Raw genomic sequence first — 19,051 nt, 5'->3', positions numbered from 1 at the left:
GGCATAAAGAAAGCTCACTTGATCTGTCTTGCTTGAAAACTAGCCCTTAAACCGTAGCCGTTGAAAGCCTGGCCCAGCGTTGTGAAAATCTGCTGTCAGGACTTTTGGAGGAGATCTTCTAATCCCTCTTTTCTTCTCTATGTGCTCTCCGATCCGCCGCTCTCTGACAGTCGGCTCTTTTCGGTCGTCCTCTTTAATCTGCGTACCTGAATAGCTAAGCTGTGACCAGCTGAGATAGAAACTTTTTGCCTTTTATGGCACATTCACTGCCATTTCAGATAACTGTGACCGCCTGTATCTCTAAAATTCTTCCTGAAGGCACACAATGTAAAGGATACAGAAATGTAAATGAGCCATTATGCAAACTTTGCCAAGGAAAAAAAATAAACGCTGCCTTACTACAGCTTTACTGAGGATAAAGAGCCTGAGCAGACTGACAGGGATACAGACTCTTGTCCTTGTTTATCGTATAATAAAGGGGAACCCAGAAGCTTTGGCTGTCAAGCCCCTACTGTAGTGAACAGGATCAGTCAGCCTCACATCTTCAGCTGCAGGAGTTGTTATGTAATCAGGGGAATACGTGCAATCGTGTCCCATTTTTTGGCAAGAGAGCTGCTTTGGTGTCTGTAAATTAGCACTGGGCAGGATCCCATGGGCCCCCCAAGATTCACCGCCTAATAATGGATCCAGATAACAACGGGATCCGCCATTGTTTTTGCTCAGGAATAATTGTGAGCAAGGCAGTGGGGAAGTTTGTGTCATAATGAGGTGTTTTCATGTCTCGGAGGAAATGTGTTTAACTCTGACAACTTAGGCGCATGTATAACGACAAATGTATTTTTCACATCCTTCATCATGTAGAAAAATATAAAGTTTTGACTTTTAGTATTTGTGAAAATGAGAGTAATTTAGTGCCTTGTATTTTTGTGAATGAAATAATGCTGACATCTGTAAAGCTGCTTTCCCACTGGTCAAAAAACCCACTAACACCCGCTAACATCGGCTTTTTTGCTTAGTGGGAAAGGCTACAATCGGCATTCAGACCTGGGTCAAATGCTCTGCAGCAGACACAGGTATTTATCGCCTCAGCTCCGATCGGCAATGGTGGGCAGACCAAACCCATGTCAATACGCTCATCTCCTACCCCTCTCCGCCGCGGTGCTATGCTACGTCGATGACTCCTTGTCATCTCGGCTACAAATTCCACTCATCTCCGTCCGAGCAGCGCTCGAACATCGTTCCAAATTTGTCGCACTGAGTTTAATAAACAGACTGAATGAGCAATAGGTAGAATAAAGACTTAATCACTGTAACATCTTCACTGTTTACTAACCCTGTTTCGGGCGCGTTTGTGATGTCAGACGGTGACGCAGCAGAAAAGAGACCGAAAGGAGTATACTCCACTGGCAATGGGAAAATAGACAATCGGCGCCTATAAGCGGGTCCTCCCAGGTCTGAAAAACCCACGTCAACACGCTAAATGTATAACTACATAGGCTCCATGAGCGATTACGCTTTCTGTATAGGCCAGAAAACAGGCTTAGTTATGCCATTATCTCTTGTAATGTTGTGTCCTGAGAATTTGAAGTTTTCATATTAGAAGGATAAAATATTGTCACAATATAACATTAATCCAACTGTTCTTGCTATTTTTAATCTCATTATTATAACTTGGTGTTGCATACAAAGAGGGCCACATGTGTGGGCTCCATCCTGCATAATCCTTTTAATTCACTGTATGTGGCTGCAATCACAAAAGACTTCAATCAAATGGCTTTTTCAAGGCACGCATGGCTAAAAGGATTAACTGAGAATGATTACACTTTACCACACTCTTTCACCAGAGAGCACTTTTCCCCTTTGGTGTATAGATTAATTGATTGCTCCTCTAAAGCTACTTCAGGTGGTGTTGTTGGTTGAGAGACTGGGAGGGGGGCTTCCCAGTTCCCCACATGTTCAGATATGTTCAAAGCCCACCGCAGAACATTTAGTCGAGGGGACTCAGCCCTGTCCCGATGAAGTCTGGAGGGAGAAAGGGAGAAGAAGAGAAACATCTGAGGACTGACTGAAGTCATGCCAGCACTGTGGCGTTGAGGTCTGCAGTGCAGTTTTTAGACAGTGACACATTTTAAGTGGTTTTGGCTCCACTGTGCTCCGGCACATTGGATTTAAAGTGAAACACCGACGGGGGTGACAGCTTTGAATGTGTTTACAGTATATTGGTTTTGAACAGGGCTGGAATACTGATCTTTTTATTTCAGTCATTGCCTCCTTTCTGAATAACTAAGCATGCCAGTGATGTGGGCTTCATGTCCTATTCTGTTCATCCAGTATGGATTACAGCAGTGCTTCTCAAACTTTCTTCAATAATGTACCCCATTTGAAATGAGTTGCTTTACAACCTTGTAACTGAAAAAATACTTCATGAGTTGCTCTGGCTTCATGAAACTGCTCTAACCCTTTTCCCACATAAAAAGTAAACAGTCTGGGTTTAAAAAGAAAATTAAACATTCTTGATTATGAGCTTTGTTTTTCTCTTCTTTATCTGCAATTCCAGCTGCTACATTTCAACCACAAACCAATTTTTCTTTATTTTCATCTGTCATTCAATATCGAAACTGGCGTTGTACTAGGCCTGTGACGGTAGCCGCATGACCGCAATACAGCGCTTGTTGTGATGCCATCTGCCGGGTGGACCGAGTGACCGCCATCACCGCTTTTTTATTTTTAAATATAGACCCATTGATGTTGCTAGGTACACGTTCAGCGTAAACAAAGTCGTTTTAAAAATCACAGTAATCAGCAAAATAAACCTGGCTGTCTGAGCACCACTGTTTCAACCCTCTACGCTTCTAATCGGTGCAGAGGAACCCGTGTGCAGTATCGAGACATGCCGCTACAACAACAACTAGCCCGTCACCACGGATTTAATCTCAAATAAGGATACGACCTAAGAAGTGATAATAAACTTGCGTTTCCACCACTCATGCTGATTGTGTTAAACTGTCTGGGGGAAGTGCTGTAGTGAAAAAAACGAAACTGTAGGGGGGCGTTGGTGTTTCACCGCGGTCAGAAAAATTCAGTACTGCCACAGCCCTACATTGTACAAATGTAAACATTACAAAAAGCATAAACTAAATCTTGATTGTGTTTACTCTGACAGTTGACACTTATCAGCAGTTAATGATTGAGTTTAAGTTGTAAATTAAATGTACAATGTAGTTAATCAAACCACTTACTTAAAATCTGAAGAACCCCCTGCAGATCTCAAAAATACCGCTTAAAGGTAATAAAACTCCTGTTTGAGAAACACTGGATTACAGCACCAAAACTTGGGTCACTGTCCAAATACTCGACCCTGCATCTAATATGCAAGTGTGACCACATTACCTCCGTGCTGAACATACACGGGAGCTAATTGTCACTTATATAGCAGCTCTTAATGGATTATCCATATAGTTACAAGCCTTTGTACACACGTGTTTTGTGTATGTACAAGAATCAGGATGTGAAGCTAAACCTGTTATTACCAGAGAGCCAGCTCCATGACATTATACATTCACACACAAGAGGGGTCTTAAACTATAAAGTAAAGACAGACAGAAAGCAGGAACAGATGAGACGTGAAGTAATGTGAAAAAGGTGCAAAAACATGATAAAACATCTTCAAATCTTTAGATTTCAACTCCCCACATAGAGGAGGGATCGCGTCAGGATCGCTCTGTAGCGCCCAGATGGTGTAAATCACACCGCCCAGACACTGACCTCTCATCTGGGAATAGAGATAGATCTCTAACCCAGCACTCTGCGAAGGCAAATAATGTCGAAAGCCTTCCCATTTACCAGCACTCAGTGTGTGCAAAGTCTCAACCCCCTGTCTGCAGTATTGGACCAGGAAGTGGCTGTTGAAAGCAGTCAATAGGTGCATGCAGATGTAGTTTAACTTTGATTTTGTGATTATGAAAGACGGACACGGCCTTATTTATTAGGACAGAGAACGTGTTTACTCTGAAAACATGGATTAAGGTAGGATTAGAGTTGAACTTGTCCACCCTTGAGCTACCTCTATAAACAACTAAAACCACAAGAGAGCTCAAACACAACAGATCATGTTTGTGTGGTTTCAGATCATAAATTAATACATGCTCATGTTTACTATGCCATGTGAATGTTGCATAGTGCTGATGATGTCCACAGCTGCATTACATGTGTTTTTGTCACACTTAAGATGACTGGCGATTGATTGATTGATGATTGGCAAAAGATACTCATTACATTTAGCCCCGAGAACCCGTATGTCTTTGAGGTGATGTGTTTGAAGAATAACTTCATGTATAACCTGTCTTCACCTCTTCAGCTCCTTTGGTCTTTTCCTCATAACAAGACCCTTTGATATGGAATACAGTTGATCATTCAGAGAGCTAGGACTTGTCATGGACCACCCGAGTAACTTGGAGCTGATGGAGTTAAAGCAGGATGCATAGCTCAGAATTATTCACTGACTAGTAGATGTGTATGTAGGGGGGGGGGGTACAGGAGAATTATTTGATGCTCAACAACATAACACCCCATTAAGGTCAAATTGCATGATGGTAATAAAAGGAGTACTGTGATATTTTGGGACCTGTTTTATATGAGATATTAGGTGTTACTGAGCTTGACAGATTTGTTTTAGACAGACCCTTGCTAACCTTTAAGATGTGTTTCCAATCTAAGTGAAAAACAAAGGTATCTGGCTTCTCATGCAACCGTCAGTTAGCAATCGAATAAGCATATTTCAAGAAATGACCAGCTTTTCCTTTGAAAATTAAAAAATCGGCAGGCTGCTTCCAAGACGACATTTATAACCCATAATTTAAAGGGCCAGTTTGCCGATTTTCAACCTCATCATGCTATTATGGGGAGCCTGTGCAGTATCTGTGCCTTTGGAGGACGCTATCCGCTTCTCCAATGGACCCTGGAAAACCTCAGCCTGACTACGTAAAACGCGTCATCTGACAGAGGCCAGGGAGCTCGCTAAACTACACTTCCTCAATCTAGGACGCCCGCCTCCGATGTCATGTCTCGTTCAAAATCGCCAGGTTTCAAATGTAGACTGCAGACCTGAAGACTTTTTAGACAATCCACTGCTATTCTCGTCGTATCTCGGATTCTGTATCGCTCTGAGACATTGCCTGCAGTGATCAATGTCCTTGGGCCGTTCCTTTCAGAGGGAGGAGCACAATGCATGCTGGGTGTTGTAGGAATGCAGAATGGGCGAACCCACGAGCTGTTTGGTGCCGATTTCAAATATTATTGCTTCAAACTGACAGTGGCTTTTTCCAGGGGGGGAAATCCTCCTTTAACTGCCCCAGAACACAATGAAACCAGACTGCAGAGATTGTTCGAACTATTGGATCAACGAAAGGCAATGCACAAAAGCAATTCTTGCAACTGCCTTACAAAATGTATTTAAACCAATGATGACTGTTTTGATTCAACAGGACAAAAATCGAGAGGATATAATGTAGGCCAAAGTTTGGTCCTACATGCTGCACAGCTGCAGCAGCTGTGCAGTAATAGAGCGATGGAATGCCAAAGAAACATGATGTTCTTGCTTCTAACCACCTCCTTTAAAAGCAGAAGCACATGAAGAACACACATGTGGAATTTTAGGGGCATCTGCTTTTCCTAACCCCTTTCTGTCCGTCACACTCGGCTGGGACATACAGCGAAAAGGCCGCTGCTGCAGTATTGTGGCCTAAAGTTATAATCAGTCAGCTGTACTGCACTTCTCCTTCGGACATGAGAGGAAGGACAAGGGAAGGGAAGTCTTGATTTGGACTCTGTCGCTTGTTCCTACCACCTCCACCAACTCTGAAAATATCCCAGACGGGCTTCTCTGTGCTCTCCGGTTGTCTGACACTTCCAGTCACCAGACCAATCGGCTAATATTAGACCTGTCCCTGCTCAGCTAAAGGGCACGTTCGTTACACTGTAAACACATGTTGGTTTCCCTACACATTCATTAGCAGATGTCCCATATGTCATCTAGAGCCAATGCTTGACCTATTTTCACAATTATTTACTATTAATTGTTGTGCCTACTTTCTAGGAAGCATTAAAGGAGCAGTTCGCCCCTGGAAAAAGTCACTGTCAGTCAAAGCTGGTGTTCTCTGTAATCGATAGAAGCATATTTGAAATTGGCACCATAGTTGTGGAGAAAGTTGTCCGAACAGCTCGTGGTTTCACTCATTCTACATTCCTACAACACCCAGCGTGCATTGCGCCCCTCCCTCTGAAAGGAACGGCTCAGCGAGAGAGTGAAATGCTTCTGTTTTCGCTGCAGGCAGTGGCTCAGAGCGCTACAGAATCCGAAATATGATGAGAATAAAAAAACTTTGGGACGTCAGTCTACATTCAAACCTGACAATTTTGAACGAGACATGACTCAGTTAGAAATGTGGAATGTCTGGGAGGGAAAACAGGAGGCAGGTGGCGTTTCAAGGCACCTCACGGAAGAAATGATTACACTTTGCGGCGACAGTGTTTGTTTGTTTTTTCACAAAACACTGCTGACATCGGAGGTGAGCATCCTGATGACGAAGTAGGCTGGCGGAGGTTTTACAGGGCCCATACCCAGCGGATAGCATCCTCCAAAGGCACAGAACAAAATTGCATCCCCCCCATAATAGCATGATAGGACTGAGGTGGAAAATCAGCCAACTGGCCCTTTAAGATCATTGCAGTTTGATGATTTTGTTGATGAATTTGGACTTCATCACTGAAGGAGTAGGAGTGAATAATTGGCCTCCTTGTAGTTGCCGGTTATCATGAAACCCATGATTGGGGCCTGTTGCCAGCGGAAAAGTTCTGTCTTTTAGGGAGACAGATCTCCACTTAATGATAACTGTTGGATTTAATTGTATGTTGAACAAGCACAGAATTATGGCCTCAGACAGATTTTGTCCTTAGCTAATGTTTACAAAAACAACCATTTGGAGGAAATGACAAACAACAAGTTTGCGCCCTGCCTTAGATACGGACACACACAGTCACGGCTCTCTCCAAATGTCAACAAGGCTTTCCTGATGAAAAGATGTCACCGGTTATATGACCTGAATCCACTCATTAGTCACAAAGATGCTTTCAGAGCACAAGATTGCAGCAACGTACTCCATTTGCACTGCTTATTGTTTATATTTCCAACATAGTGTTTAGTTCTATAGTTGAGTACAAAAAGGGAAATTAAGCTGCCACAGATAAACTCATTCAGGGGATTACAGATGATATCTCTGCCGTGGCATTAATGATCAGTCACACACAGCTTTGTGAGTGTTTCACTTTGTAACCTCAGGCCATTGAAGCCCATTGCATCAGTTCCAATCATAATATGAGTATTTCAATGTTTCCTTTTAGTCATAGCTAAATGTCCCTTTTACTTTCAGCATTTAGCTAGACATGAGAGGGCCTTGCTATAAAACTCGACCTTGTTTCAAACTGAGCTGCAAAAGCTCTTCCAAAACTGCTATAATGGAATTAAATCCTATTCTGACTAAACTTGCTCCTTAGCTTTGACGGGGGATCTGAAAAGCCTGTTGAGGTTGGTAATAATTAGATCACGCTGTCTCTTCCCAACCCCCAAAAGAGTCGGGAGTGGGTTGCTAGGAACAACTCCCCGGCATGTCGATCCACTGATTCTGAATGGCAGATTGCGCTGCCTCTGATGTCATTGAGGAAGGTTCGAGTTTGGCAGGCCTTGACGCGCTCCTTCACCACTGGTTGGACCGTCGAAGTTACTTATCCACTTCTGTCGGAGCATGTTGGTTGCAGCAGCAGATGCAGGGTCCCCGTGGAGCTGCTTCTAGTTCAGATAAGTGAAGCCTTTCATGGAGCAGGATGGCTTTGGTGCATAAACTGGTGCAGTGGAGAGGAGAAGCAGCAGCAAATAAATGCGAGGGATTGTCCTCAGCCAAGGCCAGGTGATGGGATGAAAGCTGGACTTTAGTATTCACTGACCTGCCTTGACAAAATGCTGCCTTTTGTGTTCAACTCTCCAGACTGGTAGGCAGAAGCACTTTCATCATTATTAGGCCGAGATTAGCTGTAGCCGGGTGAGTGGTTTCATCAGTTTGCATCAGATATATTTGACCTGTTTTTTTGAGCGTGTCGGTCTTGAGAGAAGTCCAAAAATTAGTCTGCAACTATTTTACGTTTAAGTGTTTAGCCTTTGCTGCTTTTTTCACTCATGAAAAAGTCATTTGAGAAAACAATGACATTTGTGTGTCATTAAAAGTTATCGGGGAAAAATACCACAGTTAATCTTTAGTTCCAGCCTTTTTTGATATCATTGTTAATTGGAAATCTTTTTATTTAGGACTGTTGTTTAGCCAAACAAGCACTCTCATCCAAGACACTCACAAACGATGATGAGCTTTTTATTTAACACTTTAAGAGTCATTGTAAACATGTTACATAATAATAAATGAACTTGAAGTTGTCATCTATTGCAGCCCTAGTTAAAAGTATCCTGTTGGTGTTTAAGTGCAGTTTGTTTGCAGAATTACACGATGTTTATCTCCGTTTCCATTTAAAATTGTGTACCTCAATTGTATGCACCATGTAAACTTTGGCCTCTAAACACACACGCAGGGCCTCGTTTGGCACGGAGTCAGTGCTTGTTGTTTACACTGCGCTTCCTGTGTGTCTGGGCCCCCTTGCCCCTCTTACATCACCCCTATTCGGTGCAGGAGGGACACAACGGGGTGAAGGGCCGACGGGTTAGGGGGGGTAAGCGATGAGGTAGTTCATTAGTCCCCTGGCCCATCACAAATGAGATGCAGATCCATTCTCTCAGTGTGTTCACGAGTTCCTGCTTTCTTTATTTGGGTTGCCGCCCTTTTCCTTTTCCAGCCTTTTGATTTCACACTCGGGGTTTGTTTCCTCGCCTCTTGTTTGCATCATTTCCATATTTCAAGAGGATGTGCTGCATTTCCAACCAAGTATTCTTTTAAGATTTCAGGATCTGCAACTTTTCTGTATTGTTGTTTTTTTTTAACTTTCAGTTATTGCAGCCTCTCCTCTTCTTATCCGCCGGCTGGAGACAGAGATTGTTGTGTTTGGCTTCATGAATATTCCATGCCTTGGCCTATATATTTATTCTGAGCAGCGTCTTGAAACGGCCCTGGCCGTGCTCTGGATGTTGCATTGGGAATGAGCAGCAGTTGTAAGTTGCATTTATCATCACTGGTCACCATCTTGTAGTTTACCAATATCATTTTTAAAGCTGCCCATTTCTTCTTTGTATCGCTTGTTTCAGTAACAGTCAGTCTCACATTGCCGTTGCTTTTTACAGCTCTAGTCAACCGAAAGCATCCCTCCCAAAGCTGTTAATGAGCAAACACAGTCATAAGAATGTGCCATCATAGTTTGCTGATTCTGTCATACAGTGAGTCATGTGTTTTGCTGCGTTGTTGAGGACACAAGCTTTTTTTATCCTGTTAAATGTCTCCCATGTGAGGCTGATGAAGTTAAAAAAATAGTGTTGTGGTGTTTAGTCTGTCAGTCTTGTCTGTGCGGAAATGACTTCCATTATAGGACGGACTAATGTTGTCCCAAGGACCACTTCCTCCAGCCTCGGCTTCCTTGTTTTTTTTAAGACATAAATATTCATGTTGTTATTCACATAATTAACTGGAAGAGCGATTTTGCCCTGCAGATTTGGAGGTGACTATCTTAGTCTCTTTAAATGGCACTGGGGCTGCACTGCACGAAGAAGCAGGCTTTGCCTCGGGGTTATTTATAAACTGTGCTAACAAAGTCGTATGCTGTGAAATTGGATTTCTGCTAAATCACATTTTGTGTGGCAGTTATTACCAGCTGTCCCAGTTTTAGCTCGACTCTTAGCTCACAGTGTCATCAGCCGAACTGTAAAGTACAACATTCCTTTGTGGTTGCACTTTGGGAGTAAATGCTTAATGAGCTTTGCAGAGCCTGTGTTACATGTCTCCAAACCAACGCATGAAGTTGCACATATTGTATCCAACCTAACATGCCTTGAACAGGGAAATGGCACAGAGTCTGTGCTAATTACCTGCTGATTCCCAACCTGCCACTCTGCTCCCACACAGTGCTCATGCATGCATGCATACACCCACTTCCGCAGGGGTTCCTTTACCAATTCTGCTGACTTTCACAGATATCTTATTCTATTGTATCTCTTTTTTTTGCATGTAAATGGGGTCAAATGAGTGCCTCAGGCTTTGTTTGACACCAGCAGCTAGAGAGGCCCCATGGGGAGGCATGATGGGGCTAACTGAGCTGTGGTGCAAGGTGACGGTGTGATGTTCAACCAGTGATCACGCACAGCATGCCGCAGATTCCTGAACCTCCTGTGACCCACTTTGTAGGGTCTCATACTGTAGCTGTCGAATACCCTTTTCATAGTCATGGGGAGGGGAAAACAAAGCAGCCGTGACACGACATCACTGCTTTCAAATGCTCTAAAGATTGATTTACTTCCTCCAAATGACTCGGAGATAATACTAATAGAAAAATGCAAATTCCTTGATTTTAAAGTGACGTATCCCTGGAATCACAAGCATACAACCCAACAACTATCATCACATTCTGTCGAGTATTTTTAAGGTTATAGAACATGGATTACAAACCTACGTGAAGAGCCCAAATGAAACACAACAGCATAAATCTTGCATGTGAAAGAAAGGATGTTGGACTGCCTTGCTCATACCGGCATTATGATTTAAACCAAGCTTTTCAGGACCTCTAAAGAGGGACTGCTGGTGCCCAACACACCTTCAACAGAACTGGGATGTTATCAAGCTCTGGAAGTGCTGGCCAAATGTTTGTCCTGTATATTTTTCTCCCTTGCCATCCAGCTCCACCAAAGGGTTTTTCCATGTTCAGACTTGATGGAGTCTCGAGCATCTTGGAGGATGTTGGTGTGCATTGATTTATGACATTGAATAATGTAAGTGATGTCACAAGGGGGCGGTCTAATGGCTTGTGGCTGGAGTCGTCCCCTGGGTGCAGTGCCTCTGGGAAAATGGAGTGTAAATATTGTAAGGAGGCAGTTACTCTCTGAGGATACTCGTGCTCCATTTATTGACCCCCTCTTTTAGGTATTGCTTGAGTATAGTATCAGAAATAAGCTCTGTGTCTGTAATGATTTCACAAATAAGTACAGCACAAAAGAACACTCTAGTCCTATTTGTTTTTGTCTGTGACAACAGCCAGGACACAGAGTTCATTGATTGCTGAACAAATTGTGTCACTGCATTTGGTACACCTGTGTAAATATTACTTCAGCATTCAACCCAAAGCTCCATATGTCCCAGTTTTGTTTGCTGTCAGGGGTCACCAGGCAAAGACGCTTCCAAAATATATCCATGAATATGTCAGCCCAGGACAGGCACAAGTGCTGGAACCAGAGTGGTTGAACTTTGTTCAGTTATAGAAGATTCAGTGTTCCACACAAACATGCTGCATGCTTTTTCCAAGCTGATGTTTCTGAATTGTTTTTAACTTGCATTGTTGAAGTCCATGTTTGTTTGAAGTCTTCTTCACTGCTTCTGTTGGTGCAATTTTATGGATTTCTATAACCAGCTGTTGATCAGTGGACAGAGACAGACTAGTAAAAGACACTCCTCCATTGCACTTCTCGTGGTCAAAAATTCTTTAGGGTAATTTCAAATATTGATTTGTAATGTACTGTATTCTTTATTGATTGATTTTTGGACTTTTGGTGTAGGACTGTGGGATAGAGAAAAGGCAATGTGAAGAAGTCACCTTGGGCTCAGGAAACTTAACTTCAGTACATAAATAAATAATGACAATAGTTGTTACAAAAGGTGATATCTCCGGTAATTGCAGGAGGACACTTCCCAATGTAACCAGACGTCTTCGGTTGGCTCCCTTTGTTACAGGCTTATCTGTTGATTTTCCTCGCTGACGGTCGCTTTCCTTTTTAGACTGTTTGCCTTCATCTGAGCGTCGAGTTTGTTTCTTTTTCTTTGGATTTTCACTTATTTTTGAAGTTGCATCTGTAGTCATTGATCTTGATCTTAGCTCGGCCTACCCTCTCTGGCAGACCAACCACTGCTGGCTGATGGAAAACGCGTCACTAACTGGGCGCCGCTTGTGATTTTTCCGCGAATATCGCCACAGACACCCAGTCTGTAATACTGCAAATCCAAAGGCAATCACCACTGTGTTACCTCATTCGGCGATAGATAGAGACTTAACTGACATTTATTTACAAGAAAATCTTCGAGATTATCACTTTAACAGAGGCCATAGTTTAGACTCTTTCCTTACTCTCTCCTGTTTCCCATCATATTTTTCAGTCATGTTCTCCCAGTAGTCTGGTAGCTCAGAAAGTCAGTTTGCTGCATCAATCAGCCCTTGTTTCAGCCCCTCGCTGTGCGGCAGCAGTCCTCTCCCTCAGCTCCCATCCTCTTTCCCTCCAGAGAGCTTCAGGTTTCATTGGTATTCATTGTCGGTGCCGCCAATATACCAGAGTGTGTTACATTCTCTTTCACCTCATCATTGACGGTATAGATCACACTGATTGTCTGACCAGTCGCCCACAGTCCTGTCAGCTAGCCAGTTCTTTGTGGCTCCAGTTCTCAGGTGTGTGGGGAACTTTCATTGGAATTAAGGCAACACAATACGCTGTCTGTCAAAGCTGCACTTACTATCACTTTGGTAGTCTTACTGTCATGTCTGCCCTGAGGGATCTGTGAGGAACTGGTGTCGGATGGCAAATTTACAGATGAAAGCCATGTGATTCACCTGAGCAGTTACAATCCAACACCTGGGGTTGTGTGTGTGTGTAGCATCATTGTTTGCAAAGATGCTGCAGGGATTGTGATGATGATTGCAGATATTAAGTGACAGAAAGTTTTCTTCCAATACAGCAGCATAGACAAATTAAGGAGGAAAAACCAAGAGCAGGCAGTTTAGCTGGATTTAGTCATTTATAAGGAAGTTGCTTGCAAGCCCCGGGTGCTGCGTTGTCATAAGGCATTGCATTATTTTCGGTAGTGAACAATTTAAATTTTAATCTCTCATCCTCGAATACATTACCGGCTCCAGCGCTCGGCCTTGTTTTTTTCCCACGAAGATGCGTTTTGTTGCTAAATTGCACTGAACAGATTCCAGTGTTCATCTTCCGCTGTCAGTTTATCTCTCGACCATTTCCCCCCCCCCGTCCTCCTCCTCTCTCCTCTCGCTGTCATTGCAATGTTTTGGCCGCTGTCCCGTTGCCATGCAGAGACCACAACAATGGCCCCTCTCTGTCAGAGCACATCGCTGCCCGAGGAATGCTTATTTAAGAGTGGCATGCTTCGGCAGGGGGTGGGGGGGAAACACAATGTCTTGTCTCCCAGCTGAACTCACTTTCATGGACTCGCGCTGCTGTTTTTCGCTCTGGCCATGAGGCATCGTCCAACTCAGGGTCATCAGGAGCTGCCTCCATTTCCCAGAGTGATGACATAGCTTTTTCCATTTGTCCAGCTGAGCAGGGACAATCTTTGCCATGAGGCCTGATATCGCAGAGAATGCTAGTAATCATCTGTAGTTGTAGAAGTGAGAAGTGGACGTGTTTATTTGGCCAACAGCTTTTCATGCAGGCCTTTGTCCGGCCATGTGTCTCTAAGGTTTAGTTGTTATCAGAGTTTTAAGGGAGGAATAAAAAGTTATATGGCTGGTTTTCAAGGCCTAGGAAGCACAATGTACAGTCGCATACTCTATAGAAAGCTATAATCAAGTCTCTTTGAATCTGCACAGCTATCGTCTTGCAGCTCATTGGTTGTCCCCTATGCAAGCCACTGAATAGCACAGCAATTGTAGAGTAAATCTTCAGTGCATTCACTGTCCCAGTGTGACAGCCCCCTACTGTCTGTGTTGTTTTTAGCCAAAGTCTGAATAATTTACAGCATGTTGCCCCAGTGTTTACCTCCAGAGAGACTATGCAGAAGAGACTCTACTCCAACATGGTTCCACAGGGAGCGCAGGGGTACACTGCTGAGTGGACAAAGCCAAGTGTCCCCTCCCATGAGGGTCTTTGTTTGGCCGTCAAAGCCCGGGCAAACTAATGTTTGAGTAGGAGATTCAAGTTCAGCAGCTTGCCAAATGTGAGTCACGGTGCTGTGAGCGAAGCCGCTGTCCCGACAAATCGGCCCGGCTTTTCTTTTAGCGAATAACTTAGAAAATCTCACAGAGCACACATGACTCATGAGGCTGAACTGGTTCCGAGCGAGAATTTTTTTTCAGCAAAAATAAGTTTGGCTTCTTCTTGGGAAGATGATCACTGTGATTCTTTTTTCCTAAGCAATTCATTTCACCTCAGTAGGATCATCAGGATGCCAAAAAGCAATTACTGTGTTTAGTTGTGCCAGGGAGTCGAGCCATTTGCTGAGGCTGCTCTGTCGATAAATCAGTCGTGCAGAGGAGAAATGGTTTTTAGAATCAGAGGTACAGGAGGAACTCGAGACCTAAGATGCAGCAGATAATGTAGCTCCACAAGTGAAAGATGCAGAAGATCTTACAGCGTTTCATTTACATGGTGTTTAGTTTCATTATTTTGTTACAGTGCTGATATGTGAGTTTCCCAAAGAAAACAATCCTCTCCTTACAGCTTTGGACTCCACCCCTCACACTCGCTACATGCAGCTCTGCAGGAAGTTTACGTCACCCACTTCGAATTAGCTCATAGGCCCAGCAGTGAGAGGAATGAAGACCAACTGGTTGAGTGTTATCTCTGAGCTTGTCTTGCCCTTTACCTTGTCATTTGCTCACTTGTTTGTATTCTGTGTCTCTCTCTCCGAAACAGCTCCTCTCTCAGATCTGAAAACAAACGCTACGAGGCCTGACCCAGAGGGCGAGAGCAGCCCCCCGAAGACAGAAAGCATCACCCCGAGGATGGAGTCCCCGGCTAAGAAAGATACAGACCGGAGATTGACTACCCCGACAAAAGCTGACATCATCCCTCGGTCACCGGGGTCGCCTGCGTCACCTCACCCCAGAACGAAAAGGAAGGAAGGTAAAGGAAAACATATCAGTTTAGTTGCTTAAAAGTAAAACTAAATTTAGCCCGACATGAAGCAGCTCTTCTAATGGTACCATTACATCGGCAGTCCGCTGGAGTTCCGTCAGCTCTCTTGAGGCATAATAATGCTTCAGTATCTGACTAAGAGTGACCACATGCTTTCAGACATGCAGCTAAATCCAATAGCGCTGCTGCAGTTTACCTTTAAGTGTCGGAACAAACAGAACAAAAGCTGCTGTGTGGAAACATCTGAGCTTTGCCGTCAAACGATTTCAGGCAGAATTATTGAATTAGTAAAGTAAATATGCCTGTAAAAATGGACAAATGAGCTTACTCGCTAAGTGGCTAGCTAATGCTGATCACTGCCACGCACTGGTCCCTCATGAAAGGTGGGCAAAGGGAACCCGACTAGGAGCGCTATTTCAGGGAGCGATTCCAAGAAGACGTTCGGTTTGACCTGGTACTGTAGATATTTCCACAATGCCACTACTTGAACTCCTTGCAGCCGCTGGCATTAAGCACATGAAAACTCCAAGGAGCATGTTTGAGGGATTTTGGAGTATAAGCCTCTTTTCTCTCTCCCCTTTATTCTTTATCCATTAATCCATTCTCTGTGGTCATGGTCTTTATTCTCTGAGCGTGAGGTGACAGGGATAACCCCCCCCCACTCCCAAACTGCTCCCAGAAGTGTAACAATACTTCCAGTTTTTATCCTTTGTTGTAGCCACATCACTTATATCAAGACTTTTATTGTGTTCTATGTTTGTTTCCCAAAGTCTGGTCTGCTTTGGTGAAATACATAGCTTAGAGTTATTTCTCTCCTTATTCCAAATATGACCCACACTCCCCTTTTGTCCTTCCTTATACGCTGGTTTGGTAAAGCTCATTACTTGAGAGGTTTTGCAGCACACCGAGGAGCATGATGAAGATGAAAAGCACTATGTGGCCCCTTAATTAGTAAAATGAAATGGTTTGGCTTGCAGTTCAGTTGGGAGCTATTGCTTTTGCTCAGCTGTAGTTTGTCACATGTCAAACTTTTTCGTATAAAAGCGGTGATTCACTTCTGTCTAATACCCCTTTCCCACCAAAGTAGTGCGTTCAAGCGGGTTTTCCAGACCCGGGAAGACCCGCTAATAGATGCTGATTGTCTCTGTTCCCATTGCCAGTGAAGTATACTCCTGTCGGTCTCTTTTCTGCTGCGTCACCGTCTGACGTCTCAAACGCACCGGAGACAGGGTTAGTAAACAGTGAAGATGTTACAGTGATTAGGTCTTTATTGTATCTATTACTCATTCAGTGTGTTTATCAGCCTCGGCGCCAACAAATTTGGAACGATGTTCGAGCGCTGCTCGGACGGAGACGGGTGGAATTTGTAGCTGAGGTGACAAGGAGTCGCAGAAGTTTCAGACGGAGCATAGCAGCGTGCCGGAAAGGGGGCGGAGATTAGCGTGTCGACACGGATTTTGTGTTCCCATCAATGCCAATCGGAGCCGAGGCGATAATTATCCAAGTCACTGCAGAGTCATTTGACCCGGGTCTGTATGCCGATTGTAACTTTTCCCATAATCAAAAAAGGCGGGTGTTTTTTGACCAGTGGGAAAGCGGCTCAAGAGAACCTTCCTGTGTAGGTGGTGAGCTAGCTCGTGAAAGAAACCGTTATGTAAACAGTCCTTCTCTTCATTATTATGTGGGATGAATTTGAATAATGCAGGTTGCATTGCATGCTATCTGTGTTTATACCACGCACAACTCCTAATGTATCCTACTTTAGCCGCAAACAAAATAACACAGAGCTGACATTTTAAGAAGATTCCAGTGTGTTTGTGTGCGGAGCTCAAACACAGCAACAAGCGGTATTTTCTGGGCCAGCCTGTTTTTGTCTCTGAAGCTTTGTGCATGTGACGTTATGATTAACACGGTGCTGGCGGTGAGTTGCAAACAGCAGTGCATCACACCTACAGAGGCCGAACACATGGGCTTTACATAGACCTATAAATATCAAAGTGGGTCAGAGGTTTTTTCTTAGAGAAGGCAGATTGTTTCATGTTTATGATTCATGCCTCGCACTGTAAGAGAGCGCTGAAGGTTGAGTTCCTTTGTGTTTGATGCTGAACATCTGGTCTGAGAAGATCGAGGGAGAGGATGTGTCAATAAGACTCAAGAAAGATCAGGAGCATGTTCCAGAGATGGAGAAGTTATTTGTGGTAGTACACACTACAATTATGTATGTATGATTTCACATGGTAGTTGTTTTGGTCAAGAAACATTTCAAGCTGATTTATTTGGATGGGCTGCAGAAATCAGGTGCATATAGGATAAAAATGCCCCTACATAATTTAGCAAATATTCAAATTTGTTAAACTGTTGGAATCGTTGATTATTTCCTATTTCTGCCTAAACAATTAGACAATCAACAATATAGTAAAATGTTCTATCCACCTTTCAAATTATATTTTCATCAAAATATTCTTTGGATGCCATACAAAGATAAATGTTGCCACTGGCAAGTGAGGATGACAACACTTGTTTCCCAGGAAGTAGCACCAGCGATCATGAAAGGACGCAGTTTGCATTCTTGAAATGTCTCGGTGGTTCAGTGTTTGCTTGCATTGCTGTTCCCCTCTGCGTTTTTCTTCACTGAGTGGTTCCCCTGAGGTCTTTGGTAGGAATGTTATGTGCGAGCACACATCAGGGATGTCACAGGGAGAGGAGATATATGTAAGTGCCCCCCTGTAGTCACAACATATCACAGTCAAACATACAAACATGCACCCACATCCAGATGGCAGAGGAGATTTAGTGAGCCTGAAACATGCTGCAGCTTTTATTTGCTTCCATGAAGAGTTTTACTCAAACGTTTGTTCTTTGTGTTTTTTCTCCAGAATATACAGAACATCTCAGCTTTAATTGTTTGTTTAGCATCACTGTTGAAATGTTGGCGTTGCTGGTTTCCTGTCTTTGTGTTGTGGCATGCATTTCCTTGTGGTGACATTTAAAAGTTAAAAGCCTCTTTGAGCCAGTGAGAAACGTTTAGACATATCGGTATATTCATAGTAATCAGAGGGAAGATTCATCACGTTTGCTCAGGTCAGATTTGTGCTGACGGAGGTGGACAGGCAGCTGTCATGATTATTGGGACAAAATATGATTATACAATATGTTGTGAATGAGCAATCTCGGATCCCATCGGCTACAGTCTGACGGCGATATAGCCTCTGGGGACAACGGTGAACATGCCGAACTAGCCAGCGGTTAGCGATAAACGAATTCCAGTCAAGACTTCCTTTTCTGCGTGCTGCATTGTGTACAGAAAAAGATTTTTCTTGTGATTTACTTTAATTACAGGTCTTACCTTTGCCGAAATTTCAACATCATGATGCAGATTAGTAAGAAGTCAAATTGAAGCTTTGTCAGGTCTGTCCTCAAGACGAGAAGAAAACTATTTTAAAATTCTCGTTTGTTTAACAGATGCATTCAAGGAAGTCGGGAAATCTGAACGCTGAACTGCTTTCGTGACACAGCGTCAGGGGAATTAATCTCTAGTTGAATTTTAGATCTGGATCGAATTATTAGCTGAATTTACTGCAGATGTCTGTTTATAGAGATTAATAAGAAGCTAAATCATCGTCAGATAGCCGCTGATGGGAGCGGTGATTTCATTACGGCCCGCCTGCTTCTACTCTCCACATGGACAGTTTTTCCTGCATACGCCGCCGCCTGCTGATACGTGATTGGTCAATATTACTTGGACTACAAAAGTATTAGAAACGGAAACCAGAAAACTTACCGTCCTGGAAATCCACGTCCCTGCCTACTGATTCTACATTTCTGTGTAGAATCTGTAGGGATTAGTGAATGAGTAGTTGTATATGTACAGAATTTTGAATTTAAGGTATTACCAGTCCAGTCTAATCCAGCGTCTTCAGTGCTTTGTTTACAATAAAGACTATTTAAGATGAGATTAATAACAATAAGACCTCCACTGTAGTCTTTTCTGACTGA

General features: G+C 43.4%; 1 protein-coding gene across 6 annotated transcripts in view; it reads left to right on the top strand.

The window, feature by feature from the left end:
* The window catches only part of map7d1a (MAP7 domain containing 1a), a 44,409-nt gene that overhangs the window by 1,943 nt on the left and 23,415 nt on the right, over positions 1-19,051 (top strand). For all 6 annotated transcript variants that reach the window (XM_069656543.1, XM_069656540.1, XM_069656542.1 and 3 more), the window contains exon 2: positions 14,834-15,043. In XM_069656543.1, the coding sequence (XP_069512644.1) occupies positions 14,834-15,043 (210 nt within the window). The remainder of the gene's footprint in view (positions 1-14,833; positions 15,044-19,051) is intronic.

The sequence above is a fragment of the Semicossyphus pulcher genome, unplaced genomic scaffold (assembly GCF_022749685.1).
Source record: "Semicossyphus pulcher isolate SPU_LCO1_2020_fin unplaced genomic scaffold, fSemPul1.0.p SCAF_9, whole genome shotgun sequence".
NCBI classification, from domain to species: Eukaryota; Metazoa; Chordata; class Actinopteri; order Labriformes; family Labridae; genus Semicossyphus; species Semicossyphus pulcher.
Note: the sequence above shows the minus strand (reverse complement) of the source record. Positions and strands in the feature narration are given on the sequence as shown.